The sequence below is a fragment of the Ictidomys tridecemlineatus genome, chromosome 11 (genome assembly GCF_052094955.1).
Source record: "Ictidomys tridecemlineatus isolate mIctTri1 chromosome 11, mIctTri1.hap1, whole genome shotgun sequence".
NCBI classification, from domain to species: domain Eukaryota; kingdom Metazoa; phylum Chordata; class Mammalia; order Rodentia; family Sciuridae; genus Ictidomys; species Ictidomys tridecemlineatus.
In genome coordinates, this window is record NC_135487.1 from 122,653,486 (window position 1) to 122,676,376 (window position 22,891).

Here is a 22,891-nt window from a genome sequence, read left to right on the forward strand (position 1 = left end):
CTCTTAACATCTTTTCTCCATGGTCAGCTTTATTTTCAAGATTATATATTTTGTCTTCATTGCCTGAGGTTTTATCTTCCAAGTGGTCCAGTCTGTTGGTGATGATTTCCATTTAATTTTTAATTTGGTTTATTGATTTCTTCTGTTTGATTTTTTTTTTCAGAATCTCTACTTCTTTATTGAAGTGATCTTTCACTTCCTGTATTTTCTTGCTGATTTCACTCCTTACATCATCCTTTATCTTGAAGATTATTTTGACTATGTACATTCTAAACTCCTTCTCTGACATTCTTCCACTGTGATGTCAATGGATTCTGTTATTGAAGTATCTTTATTGGTTAGGCGTGATTTGTTCTCTTACTTTTTCATGTTGTTTGTGTGTCTTCCCACTGACAGTATGGGTCTGAGACAGTAGAGTTTCTACCCTGTGGACTTACAGTGTCCCTGAAGTTTTCCAATACTTCACTGTATAGGGGGAGACAAATAATAGCAACAACAAATGCAAAAAATATACAGCGCTAAACCAAATAGTTCCTACTAAAACATCAACAATATTAATTGTAACAATAAACAAAAATTATATGTTTATTTATTCCCTACAATAAAAATGGTAAGTTTGCAAAAGGGTTAACAACTTCGAATGGTGGACAGAAAGCAAATAGAAGTGACGTAAGATGTGATGACTTGTGGGAAGGGTGCATGTGGGCAAGAAAGACGGTGGAATGAGATGGGCATCTTTACCCCAGGTACATGTTTGACTGCACATATGGTGCAACACTACATATTGTACAACCAGAGAAATGAAAAGTTGTGTTGCAGTTATGTGCAATGAATCAAAATGCATTCTGCTGTCATATATACCTAATTAAAATAAATAAATTCATTTAAAAAACTGTGATGATTTTGAGGGAGGAGAAGAAAAGATAGAAGTAAAAATTAAAGAAAGAGGGAAAGAGAGAACAATACACATTGGCGGTTAGCAGAAGAAAAGAGAGAAAGAGATCCAAGGTAAATAGAGAAGTGAGAGAAAAAATACCTAAAGTAAAAATTTTTTTAATTAAAAATAAATATAAAAAATACAAAACAAAACTGAAATATATTAATCAAACATCCTATTCCTCAAAATACTGACCCACGAAAAATAAATGGCTTCAAATGAGAAATGAGAAAAAACAAAAATGAATATTTATAAATGTACATGAACCATTAAGATCACAATTAAACAGGGAAAAAAAGAAAAGAAAAAAGAAGGTCTGAATAAAAAGTTAAAGAAGTATTTTCATTGGCATGCAAAAGATTCTTGGCTTCCCATCTCACCTTTTTTAGGTGGGGTCCCTAGAGTGTGATGCTTGCTCTCCATTCAGGGTGGGGTTGCCGGAGTGAGAGAGGTAATCCTGTAGGGGGAGCTCTGGTGGCAGGGTTTAGGCTTAGGGTCGGCTCCAGATTCTTTGATGAATGCAAATCATCTGGGGATTTTAATCAGTGCACCCCCAGGGCCCAGCAATTGCCGATTTCTGAAAGAATGCACCCCAGGATCTCCCCTGAGTTCCACTCGTGGGGTGGATGAGCCACTTCTTGGCCGACTTCACCACCTGTGGACCCGCTTTTACTGGTCTCAGGTTTAGTCTCCAATCTCAATCTCCCCACCCCGGCTTTGTCAAATCCTGACCAGGCACCTCTGTCCCAGCCAGGCCAGCAAGCAGTGGGATTGGGGGAGGAGGGGAGAGCCAGGTGGGTCTTCACAGCCAGTATTCCCCTGTGAAAACCTCTCTACATTGGATTCTCTCCTGGTCACTTAGACATTCTGTAGGTCATGCAGTGTGGGTTTGCCAGGCCTGTATTTTAGGCCAAACTCGGGTTCCCCAGGAATCAGCTGGTGGTCCCCACAACGTGGCTGTGAAATGGTGCCTACCTCTGTCCCCCGGAGATGGGGCTTCTTTCCTGCACAGGGATATTGTGTAGCATGCTTTTCAGTTTAGTTGGGCATTGTCTTTGATCTCTAAGCTCTCTGCTCCCAGACTTGCCTTGAGCCCCCTAAAATTGTGGGTGTGGTGCTGAGGATTTCTTCCTTATTTATTATATCCAACCTCAGAGTCCCCATCTACTTTAAATGTTCAGTTTTAGATTCCAATAAAGTCTCCCCGCTTTTTTTTTTTTTTTTTTTACCCACCTTGCCGAGAAGCTGCCTATCTACTTTTTTGGTTTCAGGCCACAGAGCATCCAAGAGAGCGATCATCTTTACTCTTCCATCTTGAAACCCCCTCCAGTACTTGTCCTTAACATTTATCTCATTTGTCTGATAAAAATTTGCTCATGCAGCTTACGTGTATGAATACCATACAGGCAGCTAAGGAAAAGGACAGCCTGCGTTCTGAGAGTGAGAGGCAGAAAGCTTATACATAGGGAGATCCCTGGGGTGCAGTCTTTCAAAGATCAGCAATTGCTGGGCCCTGGAGGTGCACTTGTGACCTTTTTTTTTTTTTCCTCCCTTTCTTGTAAAAACAAGTCTAACAGCAAGAGACTGTTATGGTTCATGTTTCCCTCCAGAGGTCACTCTTCTCTGTCCCCCAGATGGTAATCAGACCAGGCTTGGGTGCAGAAAGACCCTTGGCATTTCTTTCTCATGGTTTGGGTGTCAAATTTAGCACAATTCCGTTTGACACACTGTGGAGGGGTGGAGACCCAGTTTCCTATATCTGAGACAGAGGGAAGGGCAGGAGCGACCCCACTGTTCTCTGTCTCCTGTGAACCAGAGCATCCCTGGTTCTCCTCCTGCACAGGAGCCAGCCACGTACAGTAGCAGTTACTGCATAGCAACAGGCTCTTTCTCCTGGGCGACCATGAAGAGAGATGGTGGCCTATTGGACTGTCCACTTTTACCAGTGTGAGTCAATCTGAAACTCTCTCTGGTGAACTGGATAATTTCCTAATTGAAACCTGCTTATTTCTGGGGTATCTTGAGCCCACCACCAGTTCAAAAAAAAAAAAAAACAACTTTCAGAGGGAGAACTGGACCTCACTCAGAATGGAAGATAGTAACTTATTATTTTTGATAATTATTTGAGTTAAAGGAGGGCATTTGCCAGCTGGTTGTGCCTTTAAAATTTCCCTTACATGTTCCTTTTGTCTCTTGGGGGTCCTCAACTTGAACAAGGAGGCAAGCCTGATAGTGTTCTGTGTCAACAGAACTTCTGGTCTTTCTCCTGAAGAATTAAGGGGGATACAGAATAAAGGGTGTCTTGTGAATATCTAAGGAAGGCAGTCTAAGTTTGAAACTTGGGGAGCTCTATCTTGTTAATCTTTTATAATGGGTTCCTGTTTTTTTTCTTTTTAATATTTCTTTTTTAGTTGTAGTTGGACACAATACCTTTATCTCACTTATTTATTTTTATGCAGTGCTGAGGATCGAACCCAGGGTCTTGCGTGTGAGAAGCGAGCACTCTACTGCTGAGCGACAGCCCCAGCCCTGGGTTCCTGTTTGAGAGGGTCACCAGGGAAAGATTTGGGGGTTGGGTCCCAGAAAGTACTTGAAAACCTGGAAATCCCTAGAGACTTTATTTAGGCACTTGATAGAAGGTGAGAGAATTGAGGGTCAGGAGGACATAAAGGGTTGTTGGGAGTAGCCTGAGCACCAGGGTATCTGTGGGAAGAAGCATTTTTGCAGAGAAGGAAAAATACTCCTTGGCTCATGCTGTGCAGATTAATGGGGAGCCTCTTCCCCAAAGACTTAAATCAGACTAAGACTTCATCTCAGGATCCAACACTATCAGGGAAGGCTGCCCTTTGCCATCAGGCCAAGTCAGTCGGAGAACAAAACACAGATAGTGGTTGCTATTTGGTACCCCCGAGGGGCTGTCAAGGTCAGACTCAGGATATGAGACCTGTGTGCAACACTGGGGGAGCCACACCAGTCTGCAGCCTTCAATTATCTCAAGGCTTCCACAGTTCCATGCACCGATTCTCTCCTGTAGAAAGGAACTGAAGCAAGTCAGGACTGATGTTCCCAACCCCGAGGTAAAGGAAAATCAGCCTCTCCTGCCCAGCAAGCCTGTCACCTGAGTCTTAAGACTGACAGCCATGCTAGTCACTTTCAACTGGCTGAGAGGTGCCCAGTGTTTAAAGGTAGCTTGTCCACTAATCAAGAGCACAGAGAGTAGGAACAAGAGCTCCATTTTCTGTATTTCCATAAACGTAACATGGGGTATGGATGAGAGGGCGCTTTGTCTCATGAATTTTGAAAATGAAATCCATGGGCACAAAATTGAGAGCAAAGTGACAGAATTTGTTAGAACAATAAAAAAATGAGTATTGTATGTGTTCTAATGACCATTTTAAGTATTTGCACAAGTAACTTTGCTTAATTATCAAGACAGCACTATGTTTCCACACTACTGAGTACAGTAGGAAGAAGGCCAGAGCTCCCAGAGGGGCAGGGTCCCAAGAGAGGGCTGCCAATGTGTGTCTGTTGTCTAGAGGTTTTAAAAGCATATCTGATTGCCCACCTTAGGGGTGAGGGATACTATCAGGTACCAATCAAGCTCTTCAATATCTGAGTTTAATAAGCCACTCAGAAGTGTGTAGTTTAATCCTTTGTTTATGTAATTAAGAGAACGGGTCCAACTTTGTGGTTTGGCAAGTGTCAGGTAAAGTAGGTTTGGTGGTCAGCCATTGCTATTGCTATTGCCAGCCATTGTTATACATGACAGGAGAATGCATTTATGCACCTTGCTATATCATACATAGAAGGGATACAACTTCTCATTTTTCTGAGTGTGCACGTTGCAGAACCAATAGGTCATGCAGTCACATATACACATAGAGTAATAATGTCAGTTTCATTCTACTATCTTTCCTATCACTCCCCTCTGCCTAATCTAACGCTATGGTGGGGTAGTTAAGGAAGAGCTTTTGTGGTTGAAGCTGTCAGGAACAGTAACAAGATATTCTAACAAGGAGAAGGTGCTGTGGTTGAAGTTGTCAAGGGCAATGACAGGATATTCCCCAGGTCTGATGTCTCCTCCTAGAGTGGCATGGTCTCATTCCCTCTTTCCCTTCTCTGAGGTCTTTATCCCGACTGTCTATGGGTGATCTACTTTCCCGCCTCATTAGGGGCAGGATGGGAATGGGGAGATACTGATCAAACTGTAAAAGTTTCATTTAGAAAGGTTGAATAAGATCTGCCTTATTGTGAATTAGCATCTGCATATTAGAGAAAACATTTGGTCTTTGGTTTTGTGGGATTGCCTTACTTCGCTTAGCATGATCTTCTCCAACTCCAGCCATTTACTGGCAAATATCATAATCTTACTCTTCTTTAAAGCGGAGTAATATTCCATTGAGTCTATATACCACATTTTCTTTATCCATTCATCTATTGAGGGACACCCAGATTGGTTCCACAGTCTAGCTATAGTGAATTGAGCTGCTATAAACATTGATGTGGCCAGGTCACTACAGTACACTGATTGTAAGTCCTTTGGGTACCCCATGCAACCTCAGGCTAGCCCCAGCAGAATCAGAGGCAGCAATGGCCTGATATGCATTTTTGAAGACCCTCAAATCAATTATGTTGAATGAATGAAAAAAATAGGTGCAGAAGACAGGTGTGGTGTGTATGACTGTAGTCTTAGTCATGCAGGAGGATCACAAGTTGAAGACCAGCCTGGGCAACTTAGTGAGACCCTCAAAATAAAAGTGAAAAGGGCTGGGGATGTGGCTCAGTGGTAGAGTTCCCTTGGGTCCAATCCCTGCCCAGGCTGGTGGAGGTCCTCAGACCCAGGCGCAGAGTAGCCACAGCTGCTACCACCAGCACGGAACAAGGATTGATTTCTTTGACTGAATATTCAGGGCCAGTAAATGGTGGAGGCAAAATATGATCCAGACAGTCCTTCTCTACAGATCGAGGATTTAATCAGTTAGCTATTAATATGTCGCACAAGAAAAATGTGAATTCTGGAATAGGAAAGAAATAGGTTCAAATATAAACTATGTACAGATAAAGAGAATTAGTAAACTACAAGATAGAGATGAAGAAATTGCCCAGGATGCAACAAGGAAAATTAAAAAAAATGAAAAACTCAGGAGACTAATTAAGAGTTAAGAGCATATAATGAGAAATATGAATTTTTGAAGGAGAGAATTAAAACAGTATTGGGACAGCAGAAAAATCAAGAGATAAAAATCAAATATTTTCTAAACATGAAGAAATGTATCCCGAGACTTAATAATTACTAACTTCAAGCAACATACACTCAGGTTTAGACACATGAAACTGCATAATACCAATGACAGAAAATCTTAAAAGCAACCAGAGAGAAAAGACCAATTAATTACAAAGAAATAATTAATTTAAGAGATTTCTCAAAGGTAACTTAGAAGCCAGAAACTCATGACATAGAATATTAAAACTGTTGAGAACAAAACTAAGCTATAAATCTTAAATTCTACTTTTGGACTTCTTAGACAAAGGAAATGATATGCCCTATGGAATAGTACTAGAATGTTCCAAGTTCACGAAGAAGGAACTCACATACAGACCGAAATGTACAAAGCTATGCTTAGGGTTAATGCTAAGTGCTGAGGTAAAGGGATGATCACACAAAGATGTTCAAAGTTCTACTCACACCATGGTCCAAGTTCATTCTTTGATTTTTCCCCCCTCCTCCCTAATTCCAAATATAAGCAACGACAGACAAAATGTCCTAAAATAGAAAAATAAAAAATTTCCATAGGCCAGAAACAGAAACTCAATACAGAAAATGAAAAAAGAGCAAGAACATCAAGAGGAAGGTTCAAAGCGTGGGAGAAAGTGCAGAGCTGGGACCACACTGATATGTTCAGGAAACTGGGGCAAATGTGTGGATGGGCTTTATGTAAGAGGGTGTGTTGTAGAAAGGCCTGACGTAGTCGAGCCCAACACAGGATTGTGTCTAATTTGAATGAGATGAAGAAGCATAAAAATAAAAGGGGGAAAACCCACACTATTTAGTAAATAATAGTGGACAATTTATATATTTGAAAAATATGGTTCAATTCCTAACTCAGATTTTTATTATTCTTTTTATTAGAACATTATATTTATGCATAGTGTGGCTGAGTAAAGCTCCATTGTGTCTATATACCACATTTTCTTGGTCCATTCATCTATTGACAGGCAGCTGAGTTGGTTCCATAATTTGGCTATTGTGAATTGTGGCTGGATCACTGCAGTATTCCAATTTTAGTTCTTTTCGATAAATCCCAAGGAGTGGGATAGCTGAGTCACATGGTAGTTCCATTCCTAGTTTTTTGAGGAGTCTCCACACTGCTTTGCAAAGTGGTCGTACTAATTTGCTCTCCCACCAATCATTTATGAGTATGCCTTCCTCCCCACATTCTCACCAAGCACTTATTATTATTCATCTTCCTGATAATTGCCGTTCTGACTAGAGAGAGACAGAATCTTAATGCAGTTTTGATTTGTGATTTCTAGAGATATTGAACATTTTTTTATTTGTTTGTTGGCCATTTATGTTTCTTTGTTTGAGAAACTTTTGTTTAGTTCCTTTGTCCGCTTATTGATTCGATTCTTTTGTGTTTTGTTTTGCATTGAGTTTTTCGAGTTCTTTATATATTCTTGATACTAACCCCCTGGCAGAGGAGTGGCTGGCAAAGATTTTCTCCCATTCTGTACCCTCCCTCTTCACTCTCTTAATCATTTTATCTCCTGTGCAAAGTGTTTTTTTTTTAATTTGATGACACCCCACTTACCGATTCTTGGTTTTATTTCTTAAGCTTTAGATATCTTGTTGAGAAAGTCAATGCCTGTACTTGTATGGTGGAGTGTTGACCCTATGTTTCTTCTAGCAGTTGCAAGGTTTATGGACTAATTCCTAAGTCTTTGATTCATTTTGATTTGCCCTCTGTGCAGGGTGAGAAACAGGGACGTAGTTCCATTCATCTACATATAGTTACCTAGTTTCCCCAGCACCATTTGTTAAAAAGGCTGTTTGAAGCGTAATATATATACACAACGGAATATTACTCAATCATAGGGAAGAATGAAATTATGGCCTTTGCTGGTAAATTAATGGAATTGGAAACTATCATGCTAAGTGAAATAAGCCAATCCCAAAAAAACCCAAGACCAAATGTTCTCTCTGATATGAAGATTCTAAAACACAATAAAGGGTGGGAGAGGGGAGAATAGAAGTTCACTGGATTAGACAAAGGAGAATGAAGGGAAGGGAGGGGAATGGGAATAGGAAAGACAATAAAATGAATCAGACATAACTTTTCTGTGTTCTTATGTGAATACATGACCAGTGTGACTCCACATCATGTACCACCACAAGAATGGGAAGCTATACTCCATGTATGTATAATAAGTCAAAATACATTCTACTGTCATAAATAACTAAAAAGAACAAATTAAAAAAATGAAAAAAAAAGCTATCATTTCTCCAACATATGTATTTGGCACTTTTGTGAAGTATCAGATGATTTTAATTATGTGGCTTTGTCTCTGAGTCTTCTATTCTATTCCATTGACTTCCATGTCTACTTGGATGCCAATACCATGTTGTTTTGTTACTATAGCTGAGTGGTATAATTTGAGATCAAGTATTATGATGTCTCCTGCATTACTTTTCTTATTCAGGGTTGTTTTGGCTATGCTAGGTCTCTTATTCTTCCAAATGAACATAAGGACTGATTTTTTCTAGTTCTGTGAAGAATAGCTGTAGGAAAACTAGCCTTCTATATTTTAAAATTCCTTATAAACAAAACATAAAATGAATATTGAGACATAAACATTTGCACCACACACAACGGAGAAATGGACCAAAGACACATAATTCAGTCATTGTTTTTGAGAGGAGAAGAAATTGGCTATGAGAATGAGGAAACTTTCTGGACAAAAAATTCCATATCATGATAGAGGTTTGGAAGTCTCAGATGTGAGCGTCTATTAAATTATGCACATGCGATAGGTGCATTTCACTGCACATAAATCATGCTTTGATATATAGTTCCTATAACAGCTATAAGAAGAAACAATGCATAAAAAATGGGCAAAGACTAAACACAAAAAAAACTCTTTGAAGAACTATAAATTAACAGTGAATTTATGGAATAGTCCCCAACCACATAAATAATTTTGAAAAATAAATTGAATTAACAATGATACCTTTCCCCACAAATTGATTCTCTCATACATTGTTGGTGGGTATGTAAATTGGTGCAGCCTCACTGGAAGAAACTTAAGAAGACAAAAATATTTATTTAATGCATATAATCTAAGATGCAGTAATCCCAAATTTACAAATTTAGATAATCTAGCAGGAGTATATCAGGATGCTTATATAAAGACATTTGAGCTTTGTGTTTATAATATAAAATTTTGGAAACCACTGTAATATTCATCACTAAGCAAAATAATTAAATGATGTTATGATAATACTTAATGCCGCTGAATTATACACTTAAAATTGTTGAAATGATCAATTTTGTGTTATGTATATTTTCTGCAACAAAAAACAAAGTACATTATGACTTAGCTATACAACAGAATACTATACAGACTTTTAAAATGGCATAAGGATCTCTATATACAGATTTTGAAGTATTTCATAGCTTATTAAATAGGCATGCTTTTAGGTATCTATATGTATGTAACTGGAAAAATACATAAGCTTTTTTCTTTTTTTTTAAGAGAGAGTGAGAGAGGGAGAGAAAGAGAGAATTTTTTAGTATTTATTTTTTTAGTTTTCGGCGGACACAACATCTTTGTTGGTATGTGGTGCTGAAGATCGAACCCGGGCCGCACATGCCAGGCGAGCGCGCTACCGCTTGAGCCACATCCCCAGCCCCATACATAAGCTTTAAAAAAAAAAAAATCTCGCTATTTGTGGGCATGAAGATGTGGCTTGGACGTGAGCACTTGGCTAGCATGCACAAGGCCCTGGATTCAATCCCCAGAACCACAGACAAAAATAAAATGAAACAAAAACAAAACTTGCCATTTGTGGTATTGGCTTATAGAGCAAGTTTCATTTTATTTTATTGTTTTACTTTGTATATCTCTATATTGGTTAAATTTATGGGTGAGCACATGCTTGCTTCAAAAATTAAGACAGGTTCCAAGGTATATTACCATGTTTTCAAAGAGTGTGAAGATGGAAGAAGTAGCACTGTGTTCATAAAGCATCTAGAAGCTTCAACAAAGATAGAACTCAGGACTGTGACACAAAGACTAGTATGGAGGTGTTGAGATTGGCCTGTTATGCAAACTATGTCATTAAAATTGAGTGCAAATGCAATAAATTCTTATGTAAATGTTTTAATTCTAATTGGATAATGGTGCTTCAAAATGCACTGAATACGATATTTTAGGTGGAAAGAGGACAGTTGAGGCAGACAGCGCTATGGAGGCTTGGTACTGTGTGCTCTTGTACAGATCGACAGACCAGCTCTCTCTGCAGAGCAGTCATGCGAAATCGCTCACCTTGGCGTCCACTTTCAGTGACTTGTCCTCCTCTCCAATAGCTCACTTCTTTTATTTCACCCTGTTTCCTCTTGCAAAAAAAAAAAGAGAGAAATTCACAATTCGACCCCTCCCCCCCAAAAAAAAAAAAAAAAAACAGGAGTCAGTTTCTGGTAACAAAATCCTTCCCTGTCCTTGGTCTATGTTGGTTCTCCTGGGTGGTTTCTTCAGGACTTGTGCCAACTTCACTTCACAGTCGATGAAGGAATTTTCTCACAGAAAAAAAACATGTGGATGAGGTAGATTGGAAACCTGACTCCTGAGAATCTGTGAAGATCCTATTGGTCTGAGGCTCGGGGCATGGATGGGTTTTGAAGAGCAGAGTCTTCCACCACCTTACGTAGTGTCGTCATAGTCCACATCTGCAATGTCTGCCTTCCTCAGCCTAGAATAGATGTCTGCAGAGACCTGAACGCAAAGTCACATGGATAGGATCAGAGGACAACAGACAAGGAGAACATACAAACAGCAATTTTGTGTTATGTATATTTTCTGCAATAAAAACCAGAAGTCTACCAACCCTCCTCCCCAGTCAGCTGAATACATCCCAACATGGTGCACCAACAGCATGTAAATAAGAGCCTCTTAGAAGATGGTGACTACCCATAAGCATTTTCAGATGGCCTGCAGCCCACTGGAGGCTTACAGAGGACTTCCTTCCTGATGAGCTGCAGACTAATCCAAGCATATAAGGCCTTCCCTCCTCCTTACGGGCCATTGTCATGGGCTATCATTTTTAAAGATTTCAGAATTGAAAACTAAACTTAGCATAGCACCAGAGTTTCCCAAGGACTTGAATTCTGTCCTGAGATATCTGGCTGCCAGAATGCACCGCACGAAAATGCTAAGCACCTACTCTTTGTGCAGTTGGGATACCTACAATTTTCAGAAAGTGATTTTGCATCATCAATATATATCTTGAATTGTTTGAGTTTTGCAAATTATTGATATCTCATAACACAAATCACTATGAGCTTAGTTTTGTTCAATATTAATTTAGTTTGCCACACACTGTTTTGTTGACCTTAACAGCACTAAGTGATATATATATATATATATATATATATATATATATATATATATTCCAACAGTATTTTAGGAAAAATATTTTCAAATAAATAGAATTTTTAAAAATTCGGTATGTTTAGATAGGAGGTGTTCCTCCAAAGCTCATGTGTGAGATAATGCAATTTCATTTTGAAGATGCAATGATTGGGTCATGAGAGCATTAACCCAATCACTGCATTAATCCACTTGAATGGATTAATTTTAACTGTAGGCAGGAGGGTGTGGCTGGAGGAGGTAGGTGTGTGTGGGGGGGTACCTTCAAAGTATATATTTTATGAACAGAGCTCTCCCTCTGCTTCCTGATGGCCAGGTCGTGAGCTGCTTTCCCCTGCCATGAAGTTCTGCCTCACTTTGGTCCAGGTAATAGAGCCCATTTATGGACTGAGACCTCTGAAACCATGAGCCCCAAATAAACTTTACCTCCTCTGAAATTGTTCTTGTCAGGTCTTTTGCTTACAGGGCTGAAATAGCAGCAATTGAACTACAAATCACCCATATGCCTATTGCTAAAGCAAATGTACATGTAAGACTCCAAAACTTCCTTCCTTGTACAGAAATTCCTCCATTCTGATGGTAGATAAGAGATCATGACTTTTTTTTCCCTCTAATTGGTTATCATGTAAGAAGTCTTCGAACTGTCCTCAGGGGAAACAGAGAATGTGCATGGAGAAAAAACCAATAGGAACCCGTCTCACCTTATTCTCCACCTGTGTCCTCGTGTGTTCAGCTGTGAAAGAAAAAGTGCATGCTGTGAGATTCCACTTATATTTAAAGTCTTTAAATAAATGCTCACCAATAAAGGCTTCTTCATCTTCTGGGTATTTCCCTTAGATTGATTTTCATTACTATTATTATTATTATTTTGCTTTTCGATCTAGTATGACTACCTTAGTATCCAAAGAAAAAATTGATTATCTTCTTGGTTCCAAGAGAAGGAAAGACAAAGGTCAGAGGCAAATTCATCCCCAGCCTCAAGTCTCACCTGCTCCCGACTCCTGCTCCTGCTGGACATGATAGACCAGGGTGTACACATCGTCCCCACGCATGGCATTCACTGCAAGAGAAGAAAGGACCCATTGAAGTAGGACAGAAGAGTGGACACCCGAGGAATTTTCAGGAAGCAGGTTTGTTGACTTCAGGGTTCAGAGGTGACTCTCTCCTAAGAATTCTTTCTCTGAGCAAAGATTTTGGAAATTCTTTGAGCTTTATACCCAGTGGTGGCGGGAGGAGGTCCTTGGAGATTCACAAGACAAGTTCTCTCTGTTCCATGCCCGAGACCAGACACAGGTTCCACAATTTTTTTTTCTTACCAAGAAAACAGAGATAATATAGTTTTTTACAACAAGTTTGCTGACTTGACTATCACAGCTTTTGTGTGCAAACCTGGCATATACAAGAAAGAGGAAATACCCACCACAGTAACCTCTGCAGGCATCCTGATGATCTGACAAGAGGAGAAGCTTAATTATGGCAAGGGTCTTCCGGATGTGTGTGTGGGGGGTCTTTGGATTGCTTCATTCCCCCCTTTGATGATTTTTATTTCAATCAAATATCATCATCTTCTTCTTGGCTTTAAAGCTTTATATAATGTCATGATCTCCATTGTTGCCTTTCTTTTAACAGCTATTTTTATAGTAGACCCAATAGTTTTCATGCACAGGGAAGCCAAACGTGGAAGTAATAAATAGGTTAACAGCAGAAGACCTGCTATGCCAATTAAGCTTTTAAATCCACCAAGGGCTGAAAACCATCCTGCAAATAGTGAGATTGGATTCCAATCTTTAATGCCTTTCCAGGTTAGGATGGGTACTTGTGCTAGTTTTCTGGTATTGCTGGCTATGTCTTTAACAGTTTTCTGATATTGCTGGCTATGTCTTTGTCTGTCTGTCCATGGTCATCTATTTGGATGCGACAGTCTGAACTGTTAAACTTTTCACGTACTTCCCCTTCCTCAGCTAGTGGGTAATCTAATGCCAAGCGGTCTTGATAGATAGGCACTCACATTTGGGTCTGTTGTGTGGCCAAAGGCTGTAGCAGTTTGATTAGTAATAATTTCCAGTACAGTTTGCAGGTGAATTATCCAGTTTAGCACATAAAGAGTTCTATAGCGCCAACTGCCATGCTGTGCCCAGGTAGCAGCAGGACAATAAATAGCTTCGACATCATGACAAAGTCCCTTCTTCTTATCATTCGGTCTACTCTGTGTGTCTACCGCCTGTCCCAGCCCTGGAGGCTGATGGATCATTTATTTGTAGAGGAGGCTGAGACACAGCAGGATCAGGTTTGGCCAGCAGAGGTCAGCTCATGGCTCAGCTCCTTAGCTTATTATTTATTATGGCTTAAGTATGAGGTGTCCCCCAAAAGCTCACGTGTGAGACAATGCAAGAAAGTTTAGAGGTGGAATGACTGGGTTATGAGTCTTCCCCTAACCAGTGCATTAATCCTCTGCTGGGTATTAACTGGTGGTAGCTGTAGGCAGAAAGGTGTGGCTGGAGGAGGTGGGTCATTGAGACTATGTCATTGGGGTATATATTTTGTCCCTGGTGAGGGGACTTTGGCTCTGCTTCCTGATGTAATGTCCTGAGCTGCTTTCTTCTACCACGACCTTCTTCCATAACGTTTTTTCTGCCTACCTTGAGCCCCAAGGCATGGAGCCGGCCGTCTATGGACTGCAATCACCAAATAAATTTTTCTCCTCTAAAATTGTCCTTGCCAGGTCTTTTGGTCACAGTGATGAAAATCTGACTCAAATGCTATGCCTACTTGGGCCCAGGTCATTGAGAAACTTTACCATTTTCGTATACAGGCGGTAGCTGCACTGGGTCAGGTGAGTTGAGATAGTTGGGTTCTTGGGGTTCAGGACTGGAAGAGCTCCTACAAACACAGAAACACGCGTGAGCTGTCCGGAATAGCGTTCCAGATGTCCCAGACCCATCTATCCGAGATCGTAAAACAGCCAAGGAGAGAAGCTCTTTAAGGAAGAGTCCTGGACAGAATATCAGCCCAGGGAACTGGAAGGCACACCTGTACCATGTAAGCCGCGGGCCCTAAGTGTGGACACTGCAGTCGCCCTAGTGCACATATTCCACAGGTCTTAGCTGACTGAGTCACTGTGGGACAGCCCACACCTGAAATGATGTCACTTACGTGATAAAAGCTCACTAAATCCTGGATAGAGAAAGAATGATTCACCCCAGAGGAAAACAGGTGGCTGACCACACTAAGGAACTTGAAGAAAAGGCAGAATTAAACAGGCATCCATGTGATGTACCCCTGAAAGAGGGCCACTCTGATTTGGAAAAGAAAAATCTGTTTATTGTTGGCATAAACAATAACAGTATAAAATATATCAAATAAACACTGGTAGCCCTAGGAGGAAGTATTTGAAAATGTTTTCTTCCTCTAAACTTCTACAGAATGTCATCAATAATTTTTCAGTCTGTTTATTCCTGTCTAACATTACAGAAATGTGTGTATACCTCACCTACCCTGAAATACTTTAGGACTCTCAAGATCTTTCCATATGTTCATGGTCTCTGCAGCCAACAGACCCTGAGACACTGACCGCTTGAACAAATGGACAGTCCTGGTCAAAGCAATGTAACTTTCTTATTGTGAAGTTGTATTGAAAGGGATAGACATAGAAAAAAATGATCAATTAGTTATCATATGAAACTTAAAAAGACCAGAAGTAGAAAATCAAAGTACATTGAACTCAGGTGTGATTTTTAGGTATGAGAAGATAGGAAAACAGCTCCCCCCAAAATAGGACAATTCAGAGTTAAAATTTTTCTTGTTTTCCTGCATTAGTAGCACCTGCAGAGAAAGCAGAGGTCTTACCTGTGTGGGTCCCTGGTTGAGCATCTTCCTGAAAGTCAAACAGATCAGTGAACCTGTCAATGGAGGAACCTCCTTCTCGGCTCCCTTATAGCCCTGGTACACAGGGATGCACCTCCTGCCAGAATGCCCACTGTGGATGCCAACCTGTGCCCAGAGGACATCTGGGAATTATTTGCAGAGCCTTCCTTTCACAAATGAGGAGACTCAGGTCCAGAATATAAATGAGCTACCCCAAAGCAAAAAATACTGGAGCTAGGAGTGGAGCCCAGGTCTCTGAACTCTCATGTCTATGATGTGAGGATGGGAATCTTATCCTGCCCCAAATCCTCACGGGCAGGTGTTGCCACAGCCATGTTATAGTTGAGGTGCCCAAAGATGCTGGAAAAGTCTAGAATTTAAATGAAAATCTCACATTGTCCTCTCCTGCTCCATCTCCTACTCGCTCAGGGGAGAGCAAGAGCCTGGAGCTCAATACACCAAGGAATACGTAACTGCCATTGGTGATAGAGTGGGAGGCTGAGTCACCCGGAATTCATAACAGAAGAGAACTGTGGGAGGCCGTGTGACCCGCTGAAGCGTCTTGGAGAAAATGGCATTTCCACTCAAGAGTGAAGTTTCCAGCAATGATTAGAACATGTGGATATGTGAATGAGCTTTTGGGGGAGTAGGGAGTAGCTTTTGGCAAACCCAAAAGATAAATAAGACCCTCTGCACTGACTTTAGAGCTAGGAGAGGAGCAGGCTAGCTGGAGTTGTTAAGCACTTTTCTCTTCCAGGGGCTGATGAATTAAAGTATTATGCTTCTCTATAAAAAATTGAATCACAGAAGAATATGACATCAGCTGAACCTCAATCGATGACATATAGGGAGAAAACGAATTTTACTAAAAATATTATGCTTTTTAAGATCCGTAGTAGGGTGGCTAAAAGCATATATTTATCCTTTGCAGTTTACATGTTACCCTCCCAGCCTATTTCAGTGAAATCTGAGGTCACAAAATACCCACCTCTATAAATACTAACCTATTTTTCTCCTGAGCCAGTAGCAAAGTAACAGGACTGCGGTGATGACACCAACGCTGCCGAGCAGCCCCTCAACGACCCCTGGAGTAAGATGTTCGCTTCTGGGTTCGGCAGGCACTGAGGGGGAGACCTGGGGTGAGCTGCTGTAGGGAAGGAATTGGGTTTGGGGACAGACCTCTTGGTATGGGCTCTGCTCAACAGCTGCTCTCCCAGGATGGATGTACTTATTTATTTAGGGATCTGCGGCTGTTCACATTGAAGGAAGAAGAGAGGCACCCAACCTCCAGCTCCTCCCACAGGACCCTCATCCTGAGTAGAGCAGCAGAGGCACTGGGGTGTCAGTGGGCCTCTCCTAGGGTGCTGGGGAAGAGGCTGATGGAGACAACCCCACCGCCGAAGCTATACCTGTGAAATTGAGAGTCACCGCCTCACTGCGCTGGGCACCCTGGCCATTGTCAGCCTCGCAGGAGTAGTTTCCAGAATGTTCTGCAGTCAGGGAGAGGTTGAAGGATGCCCCTCCCCCAGAGGGCGCTGAGCTGTTCCCCAGGGTGACGTCCTCCAGGTAAAACTGGTACAGGATCGGGGGAGAGCCCCTCAGGGCCTCGCAGTGAAGCTCCACCACGTCCCCCACCTCAGCCTGGGCCCTGGCAGCCCTGAGGGTGAGCACAGGGCGGGACACTGGAACTGACAGGGACAGTGGACTGTCAGAGACGCGTCTCCACTGGTGCAGTAGAGCCATAATCCCTGCCTGTCCCCAGGGACTCCCCCCATGGAACTTCCCCAAGGCACCCCAGGGGAACACGGAGCCGAGCCGGCCACGCTGCAGGCACCCCAGCACCCCAGGAGAGGCCCGTTGCCACCACATGGAACTCACTCCTGACAGCGATGTCCACCAGTCCGCTGAGGCTGGGGCCGTCGCCGTTGTCAGCTGCGCAGTAGTACTGGCCGGAATCACTCTCCGTCACTGGTGCGACCTCCAAGTTTGCTGTCCGTGAACGCTGGGTCTTGGTTTCCAGGTTTAAGCCCAAATGCCCTTTGTACCAGGCGAAGGTGATGTTTCCTGTGCCCTCAGCCACCGAGCAGATGAGGACCAGTTTGTCTCCCTTCATCACCCGTCCCCCTGGAGGCTGAGTCTCCAAGCTCACGTCGGAGACAGGGATTCCTGCACAAACACCAGATCATGTGGGAGAACCCCGAGCAGGGAGTGTTTGGAGCCCAGGGAGTAGGTATGGGGGTCTTCAGGGCAAAGCTGAAGGCAAAGTCATGATGCATAAAGTCTGACTGGAGGGGAGGCTCTACTGATTTGGAATCACTCCTAGTTTGGTGGTGATGATAGGGTTAGAAAGATACGATAAGATCACCATGGGAAAATGTGGCATCGCCTCCTTGCCTAGGACAATGTGACTTCCATTCCCCTGAGTCTCAAGCTTTCTTTTTTTTTAAGGCACAGTAATATAGTGATTATAAGTCCAAATTGTGAGTCAATCTGCCTGGGTGTGGATACTGGTTCCAACTCTTGCTTGTGGTGCATGCTTGATCAAATTACTTTTATAAGACTTAATTTCTCATCTGTAAATGGGGATGCCATGATAGTTATCTCCTGCAGGTGTGACGCTTCAATTAAACATATATGTGAAGCACTAAATTGGCACCTGCTGTGTACAAGCTGTTCAATGGTTATTGCTGGGGTGGAGATAGCAGAAGGTTTAGTTTCACTAGTGTTGAGTTTTTAGAAGTCTGGAACTACCTAATGTTCTAGAGGTAATAGATATGAATATCATACTCCGGCCACACCTCCAACTCTGTACTGGGGATTGAACCCAGGGGTGCTCTACCACTGAGCTATACCTCCAGCCCTTTTTAATTCTTATTTTGAGTCAGGGTCTTGCTAACCTCAAACTTGCAATGCTTCTGACTTAGCCTCCCAAGTCACTGGGATTACAGGCGTGCACCCTGGCACCTGACTCAATGTTGGGTTTTTGCAGGAGATCATGTCACAGAAGTGTCAATCTGATATGGTATGACATGGTTCATAATAATAAAGCTTTCTTTTTGTATTCTTTCAAAATCAACCCCCCCCCCACACACACACACAAGCCTTCTCCAATAGTCTATTCACACACTTCTGCCAAGCCTTCTCTTGCCACCTGGTCAAGCTGACCCTGGAGAGAGAGGGATACGAGGATAGCTGAAGCCTCCCTCCACCTCTACCATCCCAGGGACAGGAGAGGTCATCTGCCGTCCTCTCCCCAGCGGACTCTGGAAGCACGGTCCTTAGATACTCACTCTGCACCTGTATGGCGGAACTCCAGCTCTGTTTGGGGGGTCTATTCCCCGCTGTCGTCATGGTACACCAGTAGTTCCCCGAGTCTTCCTTCCACACCGTGGGGATCTGGAGCTTTGGGGAGCTGCTCCGTTCTGATCCCAGGTTGTGGCCACCTCTGAAGAAGCTGAACTGGGGTTGGACAGGTGGCGGCTGAAGCCGGGTCTCACAGGTTAGGGTCAGTGAGCTGCCCTCTATGGGGTTGGCAGGCCTGGCTGTCAGCACGAGATGTAGAAACAGCTCTGGAGAGAATAATTCAACAGATAGAGTGCAGGGCCGGGGGCTCACAGTTCCCGGTGAGAGGCATTCCGTCCCCAGCCACACAATACCCCTCTGTTCCCTCAAGTGGCCCATGGGCTTCCCCTGGCCACGGACCCACCCTGTGCATCCTCACACATCCTGCCACGGGCCACAGCAGCCACTTCCAGGAGGCAGCACTGTGACTCGGATCTTATAATTCTTGAAGTTTCTACCCAGGAACTAAGAAGCCCTTTCTGGAAGCCAGGGCAGGAACATTGAAGACAGTCGCTGCAGCTGGCATTGGAGACGGGGAAGCTGTGATTTTTAATAAAAGCGAATACATTTCTGTGGACCATGGTCTATCACCTGGTCGTTATTCTCTTCTGTTCTCGTTCCCCTCCCGGCTCAGACACACGCTGTTTCAAAGGCAGAATGTGGACCTGAGGAATCAGTCAGGGTGGGGACAGCACCGAGGAACTCAAACCCCTCTGTGTCGACCATGTCCTGTCCCTGCTGTCGCTAGCCCCATTGCTGGGAAGTGCCCTGTGGACATCCACACAGCCCTGTTCCCCTGATCTGGGACTTCGACACAGACCTCTGCTGCAGCCACAGGAGAAGAGAATTTAGTCCATGCCTTAGGCCTCAGGGGTGGATCCTTTAGGGCTTTTGTTCTGGGTAAATAAAGATGGCGAAGGTGCATTCTACTCTGCCCTCTCCCCTTAGCACTCCCAGTTGCAGCAGCCTACAAATCTCACAAATCTTTGGGCACGTGTTTATCCAACTCTTAGAGCCTCTGACATGTGGGAGATTTAATTTTTTTTTTTTTCTGAAAGAAACCTCTTCCTCCCCTCACCAGATGCCGGCGACGAGTACTCTGGATCACTGAGAGATGGTTCCTAGACTAAAGTCTATCATTTCCAATTCTGCACCCCCCCACACACACACACAAGGCTTTTCCCTGGGTCTTTTTAAACCTCAGTTCCATCTGTGGTTACCAGAATGTTCCCTCTGACCTGGGGCATGGAATACCCTGTTCTTTTTGTCCTCAGAAAGCTGGTCCCCAGAAAACAGAGGAGCATTACAGCTTTTGGAGCTGAATAGAGAAAGGAATAAAACAGGCATTTGGGCACCCAGAGTCCACTCAAGCTTCTGTCCAGGGCAGGGGAGCAGGTGGAGCTGGAAGCCACACAGGGATGACTACAAGAGCCTGGAGCTCAGACTTGCAGGTCAAGCTTAATGCCATTAAATCCCAGGCAGCAGAGATTACCTGGAGATACCTGGGAATTTTGCTTCTTTGTCCTTGATGTAGCTATGGATTTTTGCTTAGGCTAGAATTTGGCACCTGAGTTTAAGGGTAAAGGAGAGACCAAGAAGAAAGCTCGTGTGACATTAACACCAAGTAGGAGCTGGACTTGGACAAATATTAGGGAAGGAACTCAGAGGGCCAAGGTGATTCTGATCTCTCTGGTCACAGGAATCCCTGATCCCTGGAGGTAGCATAACGTCCTCTCTTAACCCTTAGGTTAGTATCTTACGCACACGAGAGCGGTTCTAGCATATATTATATTGGAAGCTGCTTTAGTGAGATTTCTCAAGGCAGAAGACTTTCCTACTCCCCTCTTCTGAGAAAGGCAAGACTCTGAATCAGGATCAGAGCCATGAAGTACGTTTGCATAAACCAGTCGGAGAGAGGAAACTGAACTGGGGCAACAATTGTGGCTGCAGAGGGGAGCTAAAAATAGGCAGGAGGCACAGAAAATCTTTGTTGCACGTGGCCTGGGGACGGACTTCAGTGTTGTTCTCCATGGCTCTGTGATTGCAGCATTTCCTCCATCACCCATGGCAGAGTTCCCAGGGGACTTGAAGCCCCTGGGGCAGGGAGGACAGAGACTCTTCAGCCTTTGGCACCCTCTGCCTCTCTTGTGCAAATAGCATCTTCATCCCTGTGCTGAGACTTCCCAGAAAGGAAGGAGAAGGCCAGGCGAGACCCCATCACCCAGCTGGGCAGACACGGCTCAGCAGCCTGGGCTCAGGGGAGCCACTGATGTCCGGACACCTCAGCAGCTGTCACCAGATGCCTCTTGGACAGGTAGGGGCTGCTCAGAGGGCCATCCACAGGTCTCCTGATCTGAGCCGAGGGACAGACTGTGAGGCAGTAAAGGAAGTGCAACTCACCGTCAGGTTCGCAGAGCAGAGCTGCAAGAAAATTCAGGAGACATCAGCACAGGCAGGAAGTCCTCCAGGCAGACAAGTGTGACTCCCCTAGGACTTTCCAGCAGTAGACCCTCCCTCCTTGTCACTGCCTCCTCCTTCTTTCACTTCCCTCATTCATCTCCCTCCCCTTCCTTCCGTCTTTCCTTCTCTCTGTTCCTTTACCAACATTCCATGTCACCCACAGAACACCCACCCCCGAGCACTTTTTTTTCCCTCTGATCATAATTTCCAATAACTTTTGTCATCTGTCATTCGGAAATGGTAACTTTGTTGTTTCTTAATTTTTTTGTCGTGCATGATAGTTATGCACAATATTGGGGTTCATTTTGACATACTTCTACAAGCATGGAATATAATTTGCTCCAATTCGGTCCTCAGTACTTCCCCTCTCCCTCCCCTCCTCCCCTGCTTCCCTTTCCTCTAATGGCTTTTTTTTTCTATTTACTTACAGTTATTTAAATTAGTGCATTATAACCTTTATTTTTAAAAATCTATTTATTCTAATTGGTGCATTACGATTATACATAATAGTGGGATTCCTTTTTACATAGTCATACATGCACCATCTAAGAAGGTAATTTGTCAATTTTGTTCTCCATTAAGGCTTTGCTCTTAATTACTTAACATCCCTCTTAGAACTTCTTATTCCCATTTCCACCTCCTCCTGTCAAAAGTCTTGATGATCCAGTCAGGACTCGCTGTCTCAGGACCACAACACACTCAGGCAAGGGGGTAAGGGTCTCATGGCTAAGGCTTGGAGTCCCTTGTTTTACCAACTTGAGATCAGAAGAAGCTTAGGTCCAGAGAATGGATAGACATTTCTCCTGATTCTCTTCTAGCCCAAGGATTTCACCCCACTATGGTGTCATAATGGTCAAGAAGGAAAAAAATTGGGAGATAATGCAGGCTTTATAACTAGAAGACAGAGATTTGGATCTTTAGTTTACTCTTACAAGCTTTGTGACTCTAGGAAAAATGTTTCTCCTCTCTGTGTTTTGGTTTCTTTTTATACAAAATGAGACAATAATAGTACCTGCCTGGCAGAGTTTTTGTGAGGATCAAGTGAGTTGATACCCACAAAGTGCTTAGAATAGAGCCTGAAACTTACTTAGTATCTAATAAATATTGTCTTATCACTATTCTGTTTAGTCTGAGATGCCTATTGTTTTAGGTTAAATTCTTATTTGAATTATTAGTTTCTCAAGCAGGGGGAGAGAAACATATTTTAGGTATTAATCCACACAATGAATAGTCTTTAAAAAGCTTAATTTTAATTTCATTCAAATTTTTGATGCATTATTGCATTCTAAAACATCAGAAATTAGAGGTTTTGTTTTTTTTGCTTTATATTATTTGGTATGTACATTTTTATTGAAACCTTGCAAGTTTCCTTTAAGTTGTACTGGGGTCTTTTAAAAAATAATTTTGAGGGTTTACTGTATGCCAGTCATTGTGCATGGCACCAGGTTTACAGTAGGGAATATGACCAAGAGTCTGTGGTGTCAAGAATTAACGCTATGCCGGGAGGGAGACAATGACAAAATAAATGTAGGATGGTTTCCTAAAGTGGTTGGTGACACAAGAAAAACAGAGCAGAGGAATAAGTTACAGAATGTCTTAGGATGGTCTTGACTGTCTCAATAGATTCGGGAGCAAGACTTT

General features: G+C 42.8%; 1 protein-coding gene across 2 annotated transcripts; it reads right to left on the reverse strand.

The window, feature by feature from the left end:
* Positions 1–9,126: 9,126 nt before the first annotated feature.
* LOC144368388 (Fc receptor-like protein 1) lies at positions 9,127–21,298 on the reverse strand. 2 transcript variants are annotated; one of them, XM_078027229.1, is made up of 10 exons: positions 21,191–21,298; positions 18,739–19,330; positions 17,327–17,614; positions 16,858–17,136; positions 16,453–16,569; positions 15,431–15,458; positions 14,382–14,464; positions 12,573–12,644; positions 12,286–12,317; positions 9,127–10,930 (listed from the first exon to the last, which is right to left on the reverse strand). In XM_078027229.1, exons 2-10 carry the CDS (start codon positions 19,127–19,129, stop codon positions 10,859–10,861), a joined length of 1,362 nt encoding a protein of 453 aa, XP_077883355.1. In that variant the 5' UTR covers positions 19,130–19,330; positions 21,191–21,298; the 3' UTR covers positions 9,127–10,858. The 2 variants fall into 2 exon arrangements, with proteins under 2 accessions (XP_077883355.1, XP_077883357.1); XM_078027231.1 differs by having other exon boundaries at positions 9,130–10,930; positions 18,739–19,017.
* Between the last annotated feature and the right edge of the window lie 1,593 nt (positions 21,299–22,891).

Coding starts and splice junctions, on each gene's coding strand:
- LOC144368388 (XM_078027229.1), bottom strand. CDS start 19,129: ATGGGCCACTTGAGGGAACAGAGGGGTATTGTGTGGCTGGGGACGGAA. Junction 15,459..16,452: donor CTGGCTCAGGAGAAAAATAG/GTTAGTATTTAT, acceptor TTTGACTTTCAG/GAAGATGCTCAACCAGGGAC. Junction 14,465..15,430: donor TCAACCAGGGACCCACACAG/GTAAGACCTCTG, acceptor CTGTGTTTGTAG/GAGCTCTTCCAGTCCTGAAC.